The sequence below is a fragment of the Lepidothrix coronata genome, unplaced genomic scaffold (genome assembly GCF_001604755.1).
Source record: "Lepidothrix coronata isolate B3197 unplaced genomic scaffold, Lepidothrix_coronata-1.0 Scaffold112, whole genome shotgun sequence".
NCBI lineage: Eukaryota > Metazoa > Chordata > Aves > Passeriformes > Pipridae > Lepidothrix > Lepidothrix coronata.
This window is the reverse complement of record NW_016690292.1, coordinates 913,634-931,577: the sequence shown is the minus strand read 5'-3', so window position 1 is coordinate 931,577 and position 17,944 is coordinate 913,634. Positions and strand designations below refer to the sequence as shown.

At 46.8% G+C, this 17,944-nt stretch overlaps 1 protein-coding gene across 9 annotated transcripts in view; it reads left to right on the top strand.

The window, feature by feature from the left end:
- The window catches only part of MAST2 (microtubule associated serine/threonine kinase 2), a 192,297-nt gene extending 178,405 nt beyond the window's left edge, over positions 1-13,892 (top strand). For all 9 annotated transcript variants that reach the window (XM_017824605.1, XM_017824607.1, XM_017824606.1 and 6 more), the window contains 6 exons: positions 1,936-2,151; positions 3,944-4,170; positions 5,696-5,818; positions 6,536-6,672; positions 6,902-7,089; positions 7,799-13,892. In XM_017824605.1, coding sequence (XP_017680094.1) covers positions 1,936-2,151; positions 3,944-4,170; positions 5,696-5,818; positions 6,536-6,672; positions 6,902-7,089; positions 7,799-9,900 — 2,993 coding nt within the window. In that variant the 3' untranslated portion in view covers positions 9,901-13,892. The remainder of the gene's footprint in view (positions 1-1,935; positions 2,152-3,943; positions 4,171-5,695; positions 5,819-6,535; positions 6,673-6,901; positions 7,090-7,798) is intronic.
- The last annotated feature ends 4,052 nt before the right edge of the window (positions 13,893-17,944 follow it).

Here is a 17,944-nt window from a genome sequence, read left to right as displayed (position 1 = left end):
CAGCTCCTGTCCCTTTCAGGGCACAGGAAAGGTAGGGAATGGAGTTGCCTGTTCCTGTCAACAGAGGAGGCCAGAGCTGGGAACTGCTGGGAAGTAGTGAGGAGAAAAAAAAGAGAAGTTTGGACTAATGGAAGAGGGTGGGGAAGATGAATAGAAGGTTGGCAAGATAATATTTGAGAAAGAAGGCATATTTAAGGAAAGGGCTAGATTGGAGTGTTGAATAACAAGGACTAACTAGGTAAGAAAATAAGTTGCTGGGAGAAAGTAGGAGCAAGCAGGCAAAGCAGTTGCCTTGGGGATGGAGAAGGAAGGGATACTGAGCAAGGACTCAAAGTGGCAGCAAGAATGGACAAGGTGGAGGACACTGGGAAGATGTGGTGGATTGACAGCAGAAGGTGGAAATCCTTGGAGGAAATTTGCTCCGGAGTAAAGCCAAAGATCCCCACATCTCATTATTCTTCTTCTGCAATCCAGTCTGTGAAATTCAGAATTGTTTCATTCCCCTCTATGGCCCATTCTCCCAAAAGAGGCCTGGTGCTGCTGTCACGTTCTCCACTAAGCCCAGGAGAAAACGTGCAGGAGTAAAAGGAGTAAGCTACTTCATACTTAGGTGCCATAGGTGCCATAAGTGGAACCTTAGGTTCTTAATGTCATACTAAGAGCCTAGAAACATGCTATTAAAAATGGCAAGAACACTTTCATTGCTAATTTGAGTATCTACAAGTTGAAGTAGGCAAATGTGGAGCTCCCCTGGGCATCCTGCTCCCCTGAGCTTAATACATCAGAGCAGTCTCTAATCTAGTGCATGGGATTCAGGGATACCATTGCTTTGGTGTCCCCAAGTCAGAGGCTTGAAAGGAGTTTGATTCCTGTTACTGTCTTGGAGTAGTCCTCTAATGCACATGGCACCTTTTCACACGCAGCCTCCGAATCCGGGTTCTTCACTGTCTGGGAGCCTGATTTGAAACTCTGTGGTTGTTAAATGTTGAACAGGCATCTGGCACTGAGGTCTGCGGGAATGCTGCTCTGAATTTTTATTTTCGTGGTACTTCCTGCTTTACTTAGTATGCAGAGCAGTGGTGCCCACTTAAATAACGATGATCAATGTTTTGTTCTGTCCTCATTGTTCAAGATGTGGCCCTTAGGCTTTATTTATTGCACGCTGCTTAAAATTTGCTTTTGAAGACAGAATGATTAATTTCCCTTGTGGACTTGCTGTGATGCTCACCACTTTCATTTCTAAGCACCTTGTTAATTCTAATTACTGTATTTTCACCGTGCTCCTTTAAGGTATCACATGGGGGACTGAGGCACTGGACTTGAGCACAGCACCTCAACCCTCTGCATCTGCTCTTGTTACATGCCTGGTCTGATCTTCAAGATTACTTTGCATTTTCTGTATAATTATAGCAGACTAAATTGCAATGGTGCACAGAAGGGGGCAAATTAAGATTGTCTTTGCAATCCACGTTTTTACTCTCCCTGACTTTAGTACCTTAGTGTTCTTTTAGACTGGATTTTTTATGTGCAGCTCCAGTAGAACCTGGCTCTTATGTTACAGGCAGTTTTAACTTAAAGATTGACAGTTCTTGCTGGTTGTAAAAATGGAGCACTTTCCATAAACCTGTTTTCATCTGTGAACGATCCCATTGAAATGGTGTGTGGAACTGCACCACAGCTTTAGGATTCATGGAACTGCCACTGAGCAATGTGATTTCATTAGCGAGCTTTTCCACAGAATAGAAGCCGCTAATTTTCTGTGTTTGGAATAACACCATTTCTGTAAATAAAAATTCAAGCCCTGGGGTTTCTTCTTAGGAAAATTTACTCTTGGACTTCATGTAAACATGACTTTGATTTAATGTATTTTGCCTGTAGGGGAATAGACTGTTAGGAATTCCCTGTGGTTCTAATCTGTTTTAATTTAAACTGTAGCTGGGAGCACTGCAGATTTCTCTGATCCACGAGCTCGCAGTAATAGCAATGAAGGCCCAGACTTTACCACTCCAAAAGCCATCAGCGATTTGGCAGTGCGGCGGGCACGACACAGGTTGCTCTCTGGGGAATCAGGGGAGAAACGTACCTCGAGACCTGTCAATAAAGTGATTAAATCAGCATCCGCTACTGCCTTGTCTCTCCTGATTCCCTCAGGTAAGAAATGCCTTGAGTGAGGCATTGTCAGAATCTGCAAGCACTAAACAAAAGGTCTGCAGGCAGATCCTCCCCCTTCGCTCTCCTGGAATAATGCCTTGCCTGGCAGGAGGGGAGAGATGTAACTTTTACTGCTGGCAGGTTGATGAGCACTGCTGTGCCACAGACAGGAGTGTTGTGTGTGTGGTCTGACTGCAGCTTCTGCACATGGCAGCTGGGCCCTGTTATTTCCCTGGTTTTGTTTAAATTGGCTCCGAGCTGGTCTCTTGGTTCTTGCTGCAGCAAGGAGGTATAGGGACACAGAAGGATTTTAACCCTCAAGGTACTATTTTTTGGGGGGGGTGTCACATGCAAACTATGGCAGGAACGAAATGTCTTTGGTGCATTTCTGGTGCATGCACTGGGAGGTATCAGAAACTCCAGATAACTTGTTTGAGATTGAGTGTTCAAGAGTTGAATAGTGTAAATAACTCACTAAGTGAGTCAAAGCTGAACCACTTACATTGTTGGCCTGGCTCTGTCTACAAGCAGAGGCAGACCTTTACAATTCCCAAAGCCAGGTGGTAACTCCTAGAGAACAGCTTAATCATACTGAGCTACGACAGACTGGTTCAGCAGGAGGAGGCTCACCCCACGGGGACTTTGTCCCTCTTTCCAGAGGATAAGACCATGCTGTATTTCCAGGGCTGTACCTGTTCCTGCCTAGATGGGAACAGGGAATAGCGGGCCAACTGAGCAGAACCTGCTGGCAGAGCGATGCCCACATGCCTCTCTCAGCCAGAGAGCTGGAGGCAGGGATGCACCTGCTCTTGGCACCCTCGTGGTGATGCACATCACATTTCTTGTGGTTTAGGCATCGGTTACTCTGCAAACTACAAACTCCCTCGTGAAAATCTCTAAAATGTGTATTTAATCACCCAGCAAAGGTTCCTCCAGAGCTGCTCTCATCTGCCAGGTAAATATGTGCTGGGCGATTCAGCAGGTGTTTCTTAATGGATTAGAGATTACCCTTCTACAGCTGCATTTAATATTCCTGCTCTTTGGGTTTATTTTACTGATGTTGACCAGCTTCATTTTAAAATGAGAGTTTTGTATTTGCTTTGTATTTTAAAATGTGGATGTTGTTCCAGTAGCAAGCAGAGTCAGATAGTTTATCTGATGGTTCAGCCCACAGCTGTTTGTTTGGGAAACTCACTCTAAAATACACTTGTGATGTTGTTTTTCAGCAGCAAAGTCCTTGCAGTTGCTAATTTTTTAGGGTTAAATATTCTTGCCCCTGTGAATTTAAAACACTACCAAAACTGTCTAGTAGTTGTTGTCTGATTGTCTATTGATTTTTTTTTATGTTAATACAAACTGATTTGGATTTATCTCAGCACCAGTATGTAACATGCACCAAGATCTAGAGATGTCTGATCTTTTGTTGGAGGATATTATGTCATAACCTGGAAACAGAGTGTTCTGGGGTTGTGTCTATGGCAAATGCTTATGGTGGGTTGTAAATCCCAGCAAGAGAAGTAATAAACACTGTGACCCAACCATAATCCTGTATGAGCAGTGCTGCTGTATTAAATATATATCTCCAAATGTGCCTTTTCGAAAGCTCTGCTCATTTTTATATTATGAAGCATGAATGAGATGAAGCTGCAGACAAACCCAGCTCTGGTGAAGAAACCACAAGCTTTTAAGAGCATTGGGACAGACGGTTTCTTAGCTGTTCTCTAACAAGAATTTTCTCTCTTTCGGAGGCCTGGTTTCCTAATTTTTGCCCACCTTTGTGTCATCACTGTAGATCACCACACGTGTTCTCCATTGGCCAGTCCAATGTCACCTCATTCTCTCTCCTCCAACCCATCTTCGAGGGACTCCTCACCCAGCCGCGACTTTTCTCCTGCTATCGCAAACCTGAAACCACCAATCATCATCCATCGGGCTGGAAAGAAATACGGTTTCACTCTGCGCGCCATTCGCGTCTATATGGGTGACAGTGATATCTACACTGTGCATCACATGGTCTGGGTATGTCTCTGCTTTTCTAAAAAGAGTACCCTTGGGGCCAGAAGTGCGTCTAGCCAAGGTTGTGGGATTTAGCTTTGTAAATTGTATTTTGCCACTCCGTTTTCCCTCTCCTTATCCACACCCGAAGTTGTCTTTTTGGGGTGGGGGAAACCCTTTGTAAATAAATGAAAAAAATAATGGCGTTTTGGGTTTTCCTGTAGGAGTTTTCAAGCCCATCACAGAACCACAGCAACCTTTCTTTCCTTCTTTTTTTCCTGGTTACATGAATCCACCACCTTTCACCTGCAGCACATACTTTAAAGCATGTTTCTGTGTACATACCTCTTTCTCTTTATTGGGGGTTGTTGCATGAGGGCCCATTGTGCCTAATTTATTCAGGCTCGTGCTAGTGATTATAACCCGCTTCTGATCGGTTCAGTCTGCTGGGGTTTTCCAAGCAGTCACTTGGAATTGATTACAGGCCTTAAAGCATCACTGCTGCTATGCTGATTTCCATGGGATTTAGCTCTTGGCTTAGTTGTGAGCCGTGCTAAAAGGTCTGGTTTCCATGGCTGTATCGCTTCCCTCCCATTACTTCTGGTACTTGATCTCTGTGTTCCTTTTTTATTAACATAGATGACTTCTTGGAATGATCCATTCCCCGAAGCAGTGTTGTTAGAATTGTGTAGTTAGGGAGAATGCAGTAAGGGTAAAAGTGGCCCATTCTGTTCCTTGTATTTCTGTATTCATCAGACAATTTGGACTTCATATGCTTTGGTCATTTTTTAACACTCATTCTTACCTAGAGGTATAACCTGAGGCTGCACTTTTTTCCCTTGCCCCTCTCTTGCTTTCCTTGAAAAATGCTGAGTTTACCAAGATATTAATCTGGAGTCTTTTCTGGCTAGAGGGAGAGTTGCTGCATTCTCCAGCACATCTGTCTCCTCATGGTGAAGGAGGTTTACCTTTCTGATCAGCAACAGGGGAAAGGCAGTGTGTTCACGGGGGAAAAGATCTGGTGTTGGATACGTTAATAAAGGATGTAAAGTGGAAAAAGAAACTGTATAGTATGAGATGCAATATAGGCACCTTAAACACATGGCACAGAGTCTTTGTTAAAAATCTGTTGGCCACCTTGGGTTCCAGCATGTACATGGAAGGATGCTGGATTTGGGATGGCAAAGAAATTGAAAAAGATTGAATGTTTGTCTGTAAAGCTAAAGTATCTAGTTAACATTTGTAAGTACTAAAAACTTTTTGAAGTGTGTTAAGCCTTCTGCTTTGGGAAGAGCTGGTCTCTTGATCAGCTTAACCCTCCTGGCTGCCTTGGATCAGGGGAAGACTTGCAGGATGCTGGGGGAGGAGTGGAAGAGCACAGGGTTTTGTGCTCGGCTGTGCCAGTCAGTGGTTTCTCTCACACTTCCTTGAAGCAGCTGGCACTGGCTGCAGCAGGAGGTGAGATGGATGGGTGGGCTTTGAGTCTGATCTGGGCCAGCAATCTTGCTCGTTCCCCTTCTCAAATCAGTCATCCCCTTCTCGTTGCCAGCACGTGGAGGAAGGTGGCCCGGCGAACGAGGCGGGTCTGCGGGAAGGGGATCTGATCACCCACGTCAACGGGGAGCCAGTCCATGGGCTGGTGCACACGGAAGTGGTGGAGCTGATTCTGAAGGTAGGGAGCTCAGCACTGTCACATTTTGGAAAATGTGAGCCAGCTTGTTTCATATGCCATAGGTAGGTAATTGGCATTATCTGAAATAAAAGTGTGTACACAGCACCTGATGGTACTTAAGAGCAGCTTTGTAATGGTTGGTCTTGTGTTTGATACCTCCTCTGAGCAGAATCCATTTACAGAGGAAAAACCCTAAAGTTCTGGACTATTCTAAGAGACAGAAGACTTTGGGATTGCAAATAGAGGAGCAATCAGGATTATTATTTTTTTTAAGATGAATGAGACAAGCCATGCTCTGTGTTGCAGATTCATCATGATAGATGCCTGATATGTTCACATCTGCCATCAGTCAGAGCACTGGGAATAGGATTGGTGACAGAATATCACTTTGTTCAAGTTTCCAAGTATTACAAGTATTAAATTGAGTCATTTGGGATCTCAATGGGAGAGGTCAGATGCTGTGTTCTGTCTGCCCTGAGAAGCTTTACCTACCAGCTGGGGTCTGAGCTAATCATTTGTGAAAGCCTGACTAACGAGGGCTCTCTCTCAGCAATTCCTTAATAAATGATAGGTGGAAATGCTGAGAGGAAAAATGGAGTTTGACAAAGGATTACAAAATGGCAGGCAGCACTGAACTAGCAGCCTACCTGCTTAGCCTGCAGATCTGCTTCAAATAACCACATTTTAAGCAATGTCTCTGTGTCTTGTATCTAACAGAGTGGAAATAAAGTGTCCATCTCCACCACACCATTTGAGAACACGTCCATCAAAGTTGGTCCAGCTCGAAAAGCCAGCTACAAATCCAAGATGGCTCGTAGGAACAAGAAGAGCAAAACAAAGGATGGTCAGGAAAGGTTCGTTTTGATGTTTCTCTGTCAAAGTGAAAGGGTAACCAAGATAATGTAAGAGGGATCTTCTCAAATCCATTTGCAGATAATGTGTATCAGCAGGTACATCCTTTAGTTTTTCTTTTATTTGTTTATTTTTTTCTCTGTAACTGTGACATAAAATTGACTGAAATGTGCTAATAAAGGTAAATAAATCATTTGGGCTTGTAAACACCGTTTGAATGCTCTTCCACAGTAAGAAGAAGAGTTCTCTGTTGAGGAAGATCACTAAACAAGCATCGTTACTTCACACCAGCCGGAGCTTATCGTCACTGAACCGGTCTCTGTCCTCTGGAGAAAGTGTGCCTGGCTCTCCCACTCACAACCTGTCTCCTCGCTCACCAACCCAGAGCTACAGATCCACTCCCGAGTCTGTACACTCAGGTAAAAAAAAAAAACGAAAACAAAAACAAACAAAGCCAAAAAAATCTAGTCAAACAGAAAAAAAAGCTTGGAGAAAACTTTTACTGATTGATTAATTTTGGAAGTAAAATACACAGCAGCAGGTAGTAGGTCTCTTTGTGAAGTAAATGACAGCTGTGATTTCGATTACCTTAAGGATGGATGTATTCTCGTTCATTGATTCATTTAAAAATGAAAATCCATACATCCTTTTAAGAATGCATTTGCTGTACTAGAGCATCCTTTCACTTTGATGCAAATGTGTATTGTAAGTTGCAATCTTTTCATATCAGTTTGACACATTTCCTATGTTCAGAGAAAAGAAATCAAAACAGCGTCGCAGAGTCATATTTGAAAATTGAATCAGCTGCTGGAATAAAAGGATTTACATCTGGAGAATAGCAATGAAACACGTGGTTTGTCTGCTCAAAGTTTTTTTTTTTTTCCAGAAAAGTGTTCTGATAGCTGAGTGTTTCTTACTCTGCTCTGGTGTTGGGGCCTAATAATGTGAATTTCCATCAGAAACCTGGCAATGTTACCTTGCAATATTACCACTGGCCTTTGGAGTAACATGGCATTGTGCCTTGACTTTGCATATCTTACTTGCAATAACTTGTTTTAATGGTCAAATATATATTAATCTTCTAGTATTTTTTTCATTTGTTCTTTGTTTTTTTTTCTTTCTTTTAAGTTGGTGGCAATTCTTCCCAGAGCAGCTCTCCCAGTTCCAGTGTTCCCAATTCTCCAGCCAGCTCTGGACACATCCGCCCCAGCTCTCTGCATGGACTAGCACCAAAGCTCCAAAGGCAGTACAGATCTCCAAGGCGTAAATCTGCAGGAAACATCCCTCTGTCACCACTGGCTCACACTCCATCACCAACCCCACAGTCCACATCACCGCAGCGCTCCCCATCTCCTCTACCAGGACACTCAGTTGGCAGCTCCAGTATTATTCAGTCTTTCCCAGTAAAACTACACTCCTCTCCACCACTGGTGAGACAAATTTCTCGCCCCAAAAGCGCGGAGCCCCCTCGGTCTCCTTTGCTGAAGAGAGTGCAGTCGGCTGAGAAGCTGGCTGCCTCGCTGTCCTCCTCTGAGAAGAAGCTGGGCTCCTCACGTAAGCACAGCTTGGATATCTCTCACTCTGAATTTAAGAAGGAGATGTTACAGCGGGATCCCAGTCTCCAGAGCTTGCAGGAATCTGCCAATGAGACAACAGGTGGCAAACTTGGGCTAGCAGAGAAAGGGATGCTGCAGAAGCCGGGTTCACGGAAGTTGGGCGCCATCCGACAGGACAGGGTGGAGAGGAGGGAGTCTCTGCAAAAGCAAGAGGCCATCAGGGAAGTGGATTCTTCTGAAGATGAAACGGATGATGGTTCAGAAGATAGTCAGGATGGGAGAAGGCTGGACAAGCCCCATGGCAGTGGAGACCAAGGCTCAGATTCTTTTAATGAGGATAATAAGTTCTCATCTAAACTGGAAAGCAAGGATAGTATTGAAGATGATGCTTTTCTACCTGAAGATCCAAAAGGTACAGAAGACTTGCAGAAGGGAAATACTCAACAGGCCAAGCCTGTTTCAGAGCCTCTGCAAGTCAGTGTGCAGCCTTCCCCATCAGGGCTTCTGTCAAGAACTTCTCCAGAACAATTAGCTAATTCAGAAAAGCCATTCCTTAAATCAGAAACAACTGCAAAGGAACATAAATTGCCAGAAAACAAAACTTTTGACTGTTTTGGTCCAAAAGACAGGTCTTCTGAAGCAATCAAAGACCTAGGGAGAACTACAGGTACTCAAAAAACAGTAGATGGCACAGAACATGTACGGTGCCCGTCTATCAAACTCCTGGAACTTGAAGAAAGTGATTCTTCTGGGGCCTCCTGTGGTAAATTTGACCTGAAAGACCCTGTGCTAACAGAAAGCAGTCAGAAAAAACAGGATTCCAAACCTCTGCTGGCACTTTCCTCATGGTGCCCAGCAAACACGAGCACTCCTGTCTCGGTGAGTCCCCCAGACCGCGGCGAGAAGGGTCACAAGGAGACGCTGCAGCCTGCGGAACAGCACAGCACCTCATTCCTGTCTCCTGGAAGCGCCAGCGAAATGTCCCAAAGAAGTCCTGGTACTGAAAAGCAGCAGCCCAGCTCATCCCAGGCAGAGAGTGCTTTGACCTCCAGCAAAACGAGCCCAGCGGGACCTGCATCCTCCACACTCCTCATCCCCGGCGCCATCGAACGCGCACTCTCCGTGTCTCAGTTGGTGCCCCTGGCTCAGAGCGTGTTAGGCCCGTTGAAGCTCAGTATGTCTGGTTCTGGAGAGGTGGAAAAGAGAAAGGATTTGGGTGCTTCCTGTAAAGAAGAGAGAGATTTGAAACAAAAAAGGCAGGAGATTTCACAAGCAGGAGAATGCCAAGAGAAAGCCAAACTATCTAGCACAGACGGTCTGACCACGAGGAGCGAGTCCTGCTCAGAGTCCTTACACTCAGCAAAGCCCTGGGAGGCAACGTGTCCTGTGGTGGCCAAAAAGGAGGCAACATGTCCTGTGGTGGTCAAAAAGGAGGCAACTTCTTGCGGTGCTAAAGCATCTGAAACGTTGGCAGGTAGCTGCAAAATCACTCCATCGAAAGAGCTGTCTCATGCTCTTGGACAAGCAGCGCTGAAAGCCTCTCCTCTGCCAGATGGCAGCACGAGGCCCTGTAAAGAAGGGACTCTGGCACAGGCAAAAAGCAAAGAGGTTGGAAATCAGTTAAAAATACAAGACTTTCCCCTGTCACATGACGATGCTGTAAAGAAAACATAGCAGCATCGCTGGTACTCATGGACTGGAGCATTCTGCATTCAAGATAGAGACTGCATGTTTGAATTTTGTAATATACACTAATATAAAATAGAACTTGTGTACATCTATTTTTGGGAGGGTTTTTTTCATACTGTTTTTTGTGTTTTTTCATCCTTGCTATTCTATTTTTGTACACAGTAATGCTTGCTGTTTGAGGTCTCTTTAGAACAGGGTATCTTTAAAGCAGGGCTTAAGAAACAGTTTGTTTATTTTTATTTTTTTTTCCCCTTCCAGACCTTCTATTTTGCCTGATTTTAGGGCCTGGTGTGCTCTTCCCTCTAATCCTGCATTTATTTGAGATCCTCAAAATTCTGAGTACAAAAAAGGCAGCTTGTTTTCAAATTTCTGCTTTTCAGCATTCTCTTTGAAATTCCATTGAAATTCAAAAATATCAAGTTTTTGCTTCAGTTTTACAATCTGATGTCCTTTGACAAGAATAAGAAACTGCTCTCTTGTCTACAAGTTATTCTGGAACTACAGACCCTCTTTGGTGCAAGTGTGACCTCTTTGTGTGTCTCCACGGTCCCGTGTCCTTAGAGGATATGGAGACAAGGAACTTGGCTGGAGAGGCTGGACAGAGGGAGAGATCCCTGTCTTCTCTTTAAAACAAGTAAGAGTATTTTTCAATGGAATTATCAGAAAGAGAAATCTCCAATCCATAAGCTGGCTTGTTGGGGGATTATTTTTACTTATCCTTTATAGGACACACGGCAACTTTTCCCTCTGTTTTTAAAATTTTAGTGATGTTTTATCTTCCTTTCTCTGGCTTCAATTCATAACTTGCCCTGCCTTGGAGTAAGTGACCCCAGGAAAGGGGTGCCTGTAGGTTGGTTTTAAAGTAGAGAAATTTGTAGTCGTGTGTTCTCCAGTGTGTCTCGGGGAAAGTTATCTCGATGATAAACGGCCTTTGGAGACTTTTCCTTCTCTTGGTGAGTCTAAGTAGGTAGGGATTTTAAGGTGTTCCTTAACATTTCTGAATTGGGGCTTGGGAAACTTGCTGGGTTTTCTGAATCTGCCCGTTTTAAAAACAATCGAACTCGTGAAGAGTTTGGACTCCTCAAGTTCTGTGGACAAGCTGCAAGCAGACTTCAAACCACATGTGATATTTTCAGATTTCAGCTTTGATAGCTAGATCATTGCCACTGCTGAGTCGCTTTCCATTAGAAACTTACTCTTTGCTCTTAGGTTTAGACATGGCTTTGCTTTAAGTGTGACCGACTCTGGGTAACAGTGCTCCTTGCTGAGGATTAGGTCAATAATAATGCACCAATAAATGTGTTGAGTGGTGATACCTATAGCACTGTAAGCCATTTCTTCATCCAGTTAAAAGTTCCTCTCGATGAACACTCCCATCATTTGTCCCAGATTGTGCTCAGCTTGTATTCTAGTCTTGTCTGAGTGTATCTCCCTGCAGATCACCCATGAGGGGTAGTGTCCTGCTCACTGGCTTACTCTGTTAGAAGCAGAATGACTGTGCAACAGTATTCCAAGCTAAAACCCACTCTGTTGATCTGATTTCCTTACGCTGCTGCTTCCTTCACTGTCTTGGCTTTTTCTGAACTTGAAGTTTTGATTCGTTTCCCCTAAATGCAAATATGTTTTTATATAGGAATATATTTTCTCCATATCTCTCAACTTGATTTCAGTTTAATCCACAGCTCACAAAAAAAATCTCTGAAATCTCACCCTGCTTCTTTCTGTGTAGCCGCTGCTTCCCCCCGTTATATATTTGATTTTGGCTGCTTGAATTTCATTTCTGGACCAAGGTTTGGTTTGATTTGGGCTTTTTTTCTTTAACATGTTTAAATGAGTGTTTACTCCATGAGTCTGTGTGAACATGTATGGTGTTGCTACTACACTAACCAAAGCCTCAGTGCTCCCAGGTAACACGTTAATAAACTTTGCTGTGATGGTGTTGAGAGCAGAGCCTGCTGTGCTGTCTGTCTGCTCTTTTTCCTTGGAATTCATAGGCTGCTCGTATACACTTGGTTTGCAATTATAAACCACAGTATTTCCACTGCCTTGTCAGGGTCCTGGGTCTCTATCCTCTCAAAGTGCTCTTGGTGGTGAGCATCATTCAGTGCTGATTTGGAGCAATAGCAAGTTAAGAACAGACTTGGCAGGATCTGGTACTTACCTGGCTGGTTTTCTCCCTGATGAGTTGATCTACTAAAAAATTGCTGAGAAACAGTGCAGGATGTTATGGCATGGACAGGAGTAGTGAAAAATGGATTTGGCATCCTGAGTCTGTGGTAATTATAAAGACAAGCCTCAGGCTGATCTCCTGAGAGCACCTGACCTTGGCGAGATGGAAGTGTCTGTGTAAATTAAGGAGGGAGCTCAGAGTTGTGTGAGGACATGGCCCAACCTGGCTGTTCCCTGGGTAGCAGGTCCCCTGTTTCCTTCTGTGTTTAGAAAACCCAAGGGGAAAACCAGCCACTGCTCCTAGGAGGTTAGCACGGGATGAGCCAGGCTGGGTAACCTGGCTCATCCCACACTGGCAGGGATGGGATGGTACCAGCTGTAAGCTGCTGACTCCCTGCCTTGACAGCAAGTGCTTCCTTTCTTAGGCATAAAAAGAGGAGTGAAGCCCCTTGCTATGTCACAGCTCTTGCTGCTTTTGCCTACGTTGGCCAGAGAAGAGGTGAGGTGTGTGTTTCCTTGCCTCTTTTGTAGCTACGGTACAGGAAGTGAACGGTGCAATTAACAATCCCTGGTTTTTTGGAAGCGAAAGCCAAACAGCATTGCCAGGAAAGCATCCTAGTGAAGCCCTGTATCCCCTACTCCTGGTCAGTCTTGTAGTTTCCCTCCATGTGCCAGGTGCCCCATCGTCCCAGTTTCACCTTCTGTCAAATTTATATGGCGCACCTTAGCAGAAAGTCTGGGAAAAAAGCCTTTTAAATTTTGATAATAAGCCAGGTAGATACGCCAAGACTTTATTCCTTGCTCTGCTACAAATTCCTTCAATGCCTTCTCAAATAAACTTGAAAAATGCATTGGGGAAGAACAAGATGTTGGAAGAGCTGTGTGTGAGGAGCGAGAGCGTGTTCCCAGCACCGACTCAGACCCGCAGTGTCCGAGGGAAGCTCTTGGCAAGCCCAGACTTCGGCCTCTGTAGGAAACCCTGAGTCAGGCAGGTGGAAGGTGGAAGTCACGAGCGTGAGGTGTGTGTTTGGTGAATGAGCCGTGCGTGTCACCATCCAAATATGCTGCTTTCCCGCTTTGTTTCCCTCTTCTGTCAGCTTGGATGTGTCTCCTGCTCCTCATCCATGTAGGGATGGCGGCATCTAAGCTGGTTCGGCCTCTGCAGCTCCTGTCTGCTCCTGCATCCAGCTGGCCCATCCCTGCCCCGTGCCTCATTTCAGTGTTATTTTTCCCTTTGTCTCTTACTGTTGCAAACTAAGAGAAATGGATGATATTTATTGTAAATATTAGACTTTAGCATTGTTCCGGCCACTCCTGGTCCGAATGTCAGAGGCCTTTGGCTGCTGCTGTACTAAAGAGCGCTTGTGGGGAAGGGGTAGGAGTGACCAGTGGGTTTGTTTGCCACACTTGCATTAAGGTGTGATTTGGAGTATTTTTTTTTTAATTTTTTTTTTTCTTTTTCTTCTGAAGAGGGGAGGATTAAGTCTTTCTCTGGTTTTCTCTTACTGGATGTGAAGGATAATTCTGTACTTCTAGTAGAAGATTTGACAGAAGTGTGTGTTTACGTTGTGTTCGATTACCATATCCAGGTGGCTGTGAGAGCACCTCCTGCGCTGGGCTCTGCCAAGCCGTGTCACTCAGCACTTAGCTAGATAAGAGAAAGTGTGGAATTTCTGTGTTTTTAGAAACTTGAACAATTGCCACATAATAGCGGTGCAATAATTTTTATTCATGTTGTACCTGCATGTCGATGTTCAAATCCTCCTCCAAAATAAATAATTTTTTTTTTTTTTTTACATAAATCCAAACTTGTGTCTGTCTCTTGTTTTGGTTTCCCCTCACTTTCCCTCAGTGCCAGGAGTGGCTGTGCCTCCAACTCGCCTCCTCAGCCGGCTGCTGGATGGGGCACAAAATGGCCCGTGGAACGTCTGGGTATTGCAGTAACTCTGCCAGGCTCTTTGGGATTTTCTGCTCCAAAGGCCAGGTGTGTGGATAAGCCAAAGCTTCCCACTCTGAAACTCAAGCCTAAAATTTACCATCCTCCACCAAGTCCATAAGTATACAGTGTGCCGTGTCCCTGCTAATGCAGGGTCCTGATTCTCAGTTCTTACTAAAGGGGTAAAAACATGTAAGACATGAAATTTGGCTGAGCAAGATGATGTGACTGGCCACAACTAAATACCGTGGCTGAAGGGTGTAGGAATTGGGTGCACAATAAAATCCGAAGGGCAGGGACTGCCGGCGGCACCGGTATGGGATTGGCTTGGATCAGCCAAATGGCATGAGGCAGCAGGTGCCCCCTTGTGCACCCACTTATTTAGGCTGCCCTCATGATGCACCTCCCAAAACCTTTCCAGAAACAGCCCTTTGCCTGTAACATTTGCAGGTGTGCCCTCTCCACGTGGAAAAGCCTTCAGAGGCTATTCCTGTCCTTGGAAATAGTGCTGGGGAGACATTCATGTCTGGGGGGGATTGGACTCATCCTCATTCGCCGCTGCCAAGGATGCTCAAAATATCCCATGTCTCCGTGCTCGGGAGGAGCTGCCGAGCAGAAATCGGGGGCGAGGCAGAGCTCCGTCCGCGGGAGATTTGCGGAGCCCCCGCCGGCAGCCGCTCGCCGCGTCGCTGGGCGTCATCGCTGACGCCGGCCCGGGGACGAGCGATGCTCCTGCCCACGCGGGGAGGGACCGCACGGCCCGCGGGGACGGGAGCGCTCCGAAAGGACACTGCTGCCTCTCCTGCAGCGTTGAACAAAACGGCCTGTCTGGCACGGCAAAGGCTCCCTGCCTCGGCCACCGTGCAGGGACCTGGCTTGGAGCAGGAGCTGGCTGTGCCCTACAAACCAAGTCCAGAGCATCATCTTCTCGGTCCTCCCTGTTAGGGCGAGCAGGGATGTGGCAGCAAGGAATTTTCAAATTACGTCTTCATGGAAACGTACTTTTTTTTTTCCCCTTCCTTTTTAAAGACTTACTAGCTGGAGTTTAATTAGGGTTAAGTTTAACGTCCACAGCCCTCCTACAGAGGTTCCCCCGGCTAGGAATAAATTACTCTTAGTCGGCAGCAGTTTATTCTTCCAAAGGAATAAGCCACAACAAATAAGGGCCATTTTCCTCTCAAATGATGGCATGCACGTGGGCAGCCCAGCACGCTTCAGCGCCCTTGCCAACACTGATATTTGACTCCTTCCCCCAGGATCAGAGGGTGTGAGTGAGTCTCCAGGCAAAGTCCAGATGCCAACAGATAGGCTGGCCTGCAGTTAACCTGGAATTTCGAAGAGGGGAACAATGGAGAAAGCCAAAGCAATCTGCACGGGTGCTTGGTCCCCCACTGTTGACAGCCTGCCCTGAATAGAAGCAGCAGCTGGAATTGCTGTTGGATGCACCAGGGACTAGACAGGAACCTGGGGCACCTCGTGCATGTGTTGCACCCGACGTTGCTGCCTGTGCCCCATGTGCATCAAGGATGTGAACTGAGTGCAGGGGGCTGAGATCTGGGGGGATGCGCAGATGTCTGTGGCTCCACAGGGCTTAACCCTTCATATCCGGCTCTGCCCTGTGCAGCCTCATTCCCTCTGACCATGGAAACCCTCAGGGCTGGCCTGCAGCCACCCCCTCTCCCGCCTCCATCACGTGCTAGTGAGCTTTATATTTTAAACGCTGATTAGGGCTGACCTCATATTTCAGAGCTTACTTCATAGTCACTAATGAGGGATTAGGAATGTTAAGCTAATTAGCAATCAGCAAACGAGGGCTCAGTCAGTCTTCTCAGCCTGACACGCTGTCAATGAACGAGTTATTTGATGATTATCGTAAACCCGCTCAAACGGGCTGCCTAATTCTGATGGGCAGCAGGGAACCGGGGCGAGCTGCAACCCGGGTGATGGGAGCCCATGGCCCCACATGGCCCTGCTGGTCTCTGCAGTCAGGAGGGTGCAGGACACCTGCTCCTGGAGTCAAAAGGATTCAAATAAATAAATAAACTTGGGATGTTTCTGCCATCTCGAATGTATTGAGTCATAGTCCGAACTGCCCAGAGCAGTAAGGCTGGGGAGAGGCTTTACCTGATGGGCCACTGAAGGAGGGAATTTGGCCACCTCTGCATGCTGTTGGGCTCCAAAAATGCCCTCAAACCAAACCTTCCCTGCTGTGAAACCTTTTTAGAGCAACCTGACTTTCGACTGGGTTTCAACACCCTGGGTCATTAATTTAGATTTACTTCCCCATCCCACCCTTTGCTCCACCAGGGAAGCATGGCAGCCAGGAGGCTTTGGGAGGTGGGGGGAGGTAAGCTTAGCAGTGACCTGATCAATATTTCACACTGGAAAGGGGGAGGAAAAGCTAAACCCCAAAGTATAAAACTCCAGAGTGCTTGTGGGAATGAAGCAAAGAGGGAAATGAATGGGACTAATGGGCTGTCCTGGCCCAGGAGGGCTGGAGGGGGGATGCTGGGCTCTGTTCTACCTGCTGTTTCTCCACTCTCTTGAGTGTATTTAAGACCCGAGGAAGCTCCACACCTGATGATGGCCCACATGGACAGGGCTCAGCCGTGTGCCAGGAACACACTCCTTTTTGTGCTGAGGGACAGTTCGGGAACAACACAAGGGATGGGGACCAGTAGCATTGCTGCCAGGCCAGTGCCACTGTGAAAGAATGTGTCTCTGAGGATGGGGGAGCTGCTCCTCCCTGGGCACAGCTGTGCTTTTTGCTGGGTGATGCCAAAAAGGGCCCTTTTCAGCCTTGAATATAGGGGTCAGGGTGGTGGCAAAGGCTTGTGGATGGACCTGGGGCAGGGACTGAGCAGGACTGCTCCTACTGCTCCCTGAAACTCATTTTCCTGCCCTTTTGGGGAAAAAAATAAAGCTTTCTCCTCCTTTGCAGCCAGTGTGGACAGAGGTTTTCTTCCCACAGGGGCTCAGTGCTGGCCAGGACATGAGGCCATGACCTCCCTTCCACCCGTCCAGCCAGCGGCAGGGGATGGATCCATCCTGCCCCGCGTCCGTGCCCTTCCCCATGTGCCACCCCGGCTTGGCAGCCTGGGAGCTAAAAATAAGTGAAATGCAGGGGATAACCGGGTGCCTAAATATATCCCTTCTTTAATTAGCACCAGGCGACTGCCTCGCAGTCACGTCCGTCTGCCCACTAATCCCACTAAGCTGTGCCCGCGTCACAGGGCTCCCCTGAAGAGCCTTCCCTGAGCTTGGGCACGGAGCATCATTGCTGGTGGCTCATTCCTGCTGACCCTGCCCTCGGCCTCGGCGTGGCAGGAGGCTTCCAGGGATGGCCTGGCGTGGGAGGGCAGCGTGACACAGGGGTTAAATCGGCGTGAGGAGGGTCAGCGGTGAGGCGGGAGCATCCCACGGGGTGCTGTGTGCCGGGGGTGGGGATGCCATGGGATGGGAACCTCTCTAGAAGCGGGGTGCTCTCCCATGTCACTGCCTGGAGAGCTCCAGTGTGCAGGGCTGCCACTGAACTCACGGGGGTCAGGCTGGGAGAGTGCCCTCCTCGACCACATCTCACTGGGAGCATCCCTGGCTCTCCCTGGCGCTCACCCGAGGCAGTGGGTCAGACAATATTTAACTCGTTACGGCTTCATTGGGCTCTGAGGTCCTTCAAGGGGGAACTGCTTGAAAGTTGGAGTTGCACCATGGCTGCTGGTTTTAGCATCTTCTTCTATTTCTAATACAGGCATATAAATAAACATTTCTGGTTTGCCCCTGTGCAAGGGCGCTGGGTTCCAACAGGGAGGGATGCAGGGGAGGATGGGCTAAACCCGTGGGCCTGGTGGCTGCAGACTCCTCTCTGGTCAGCAGCTGGCTCTTCCTCTTTAATAAAAGGCTGGATTTGCCCCAGAACTGGCTTCT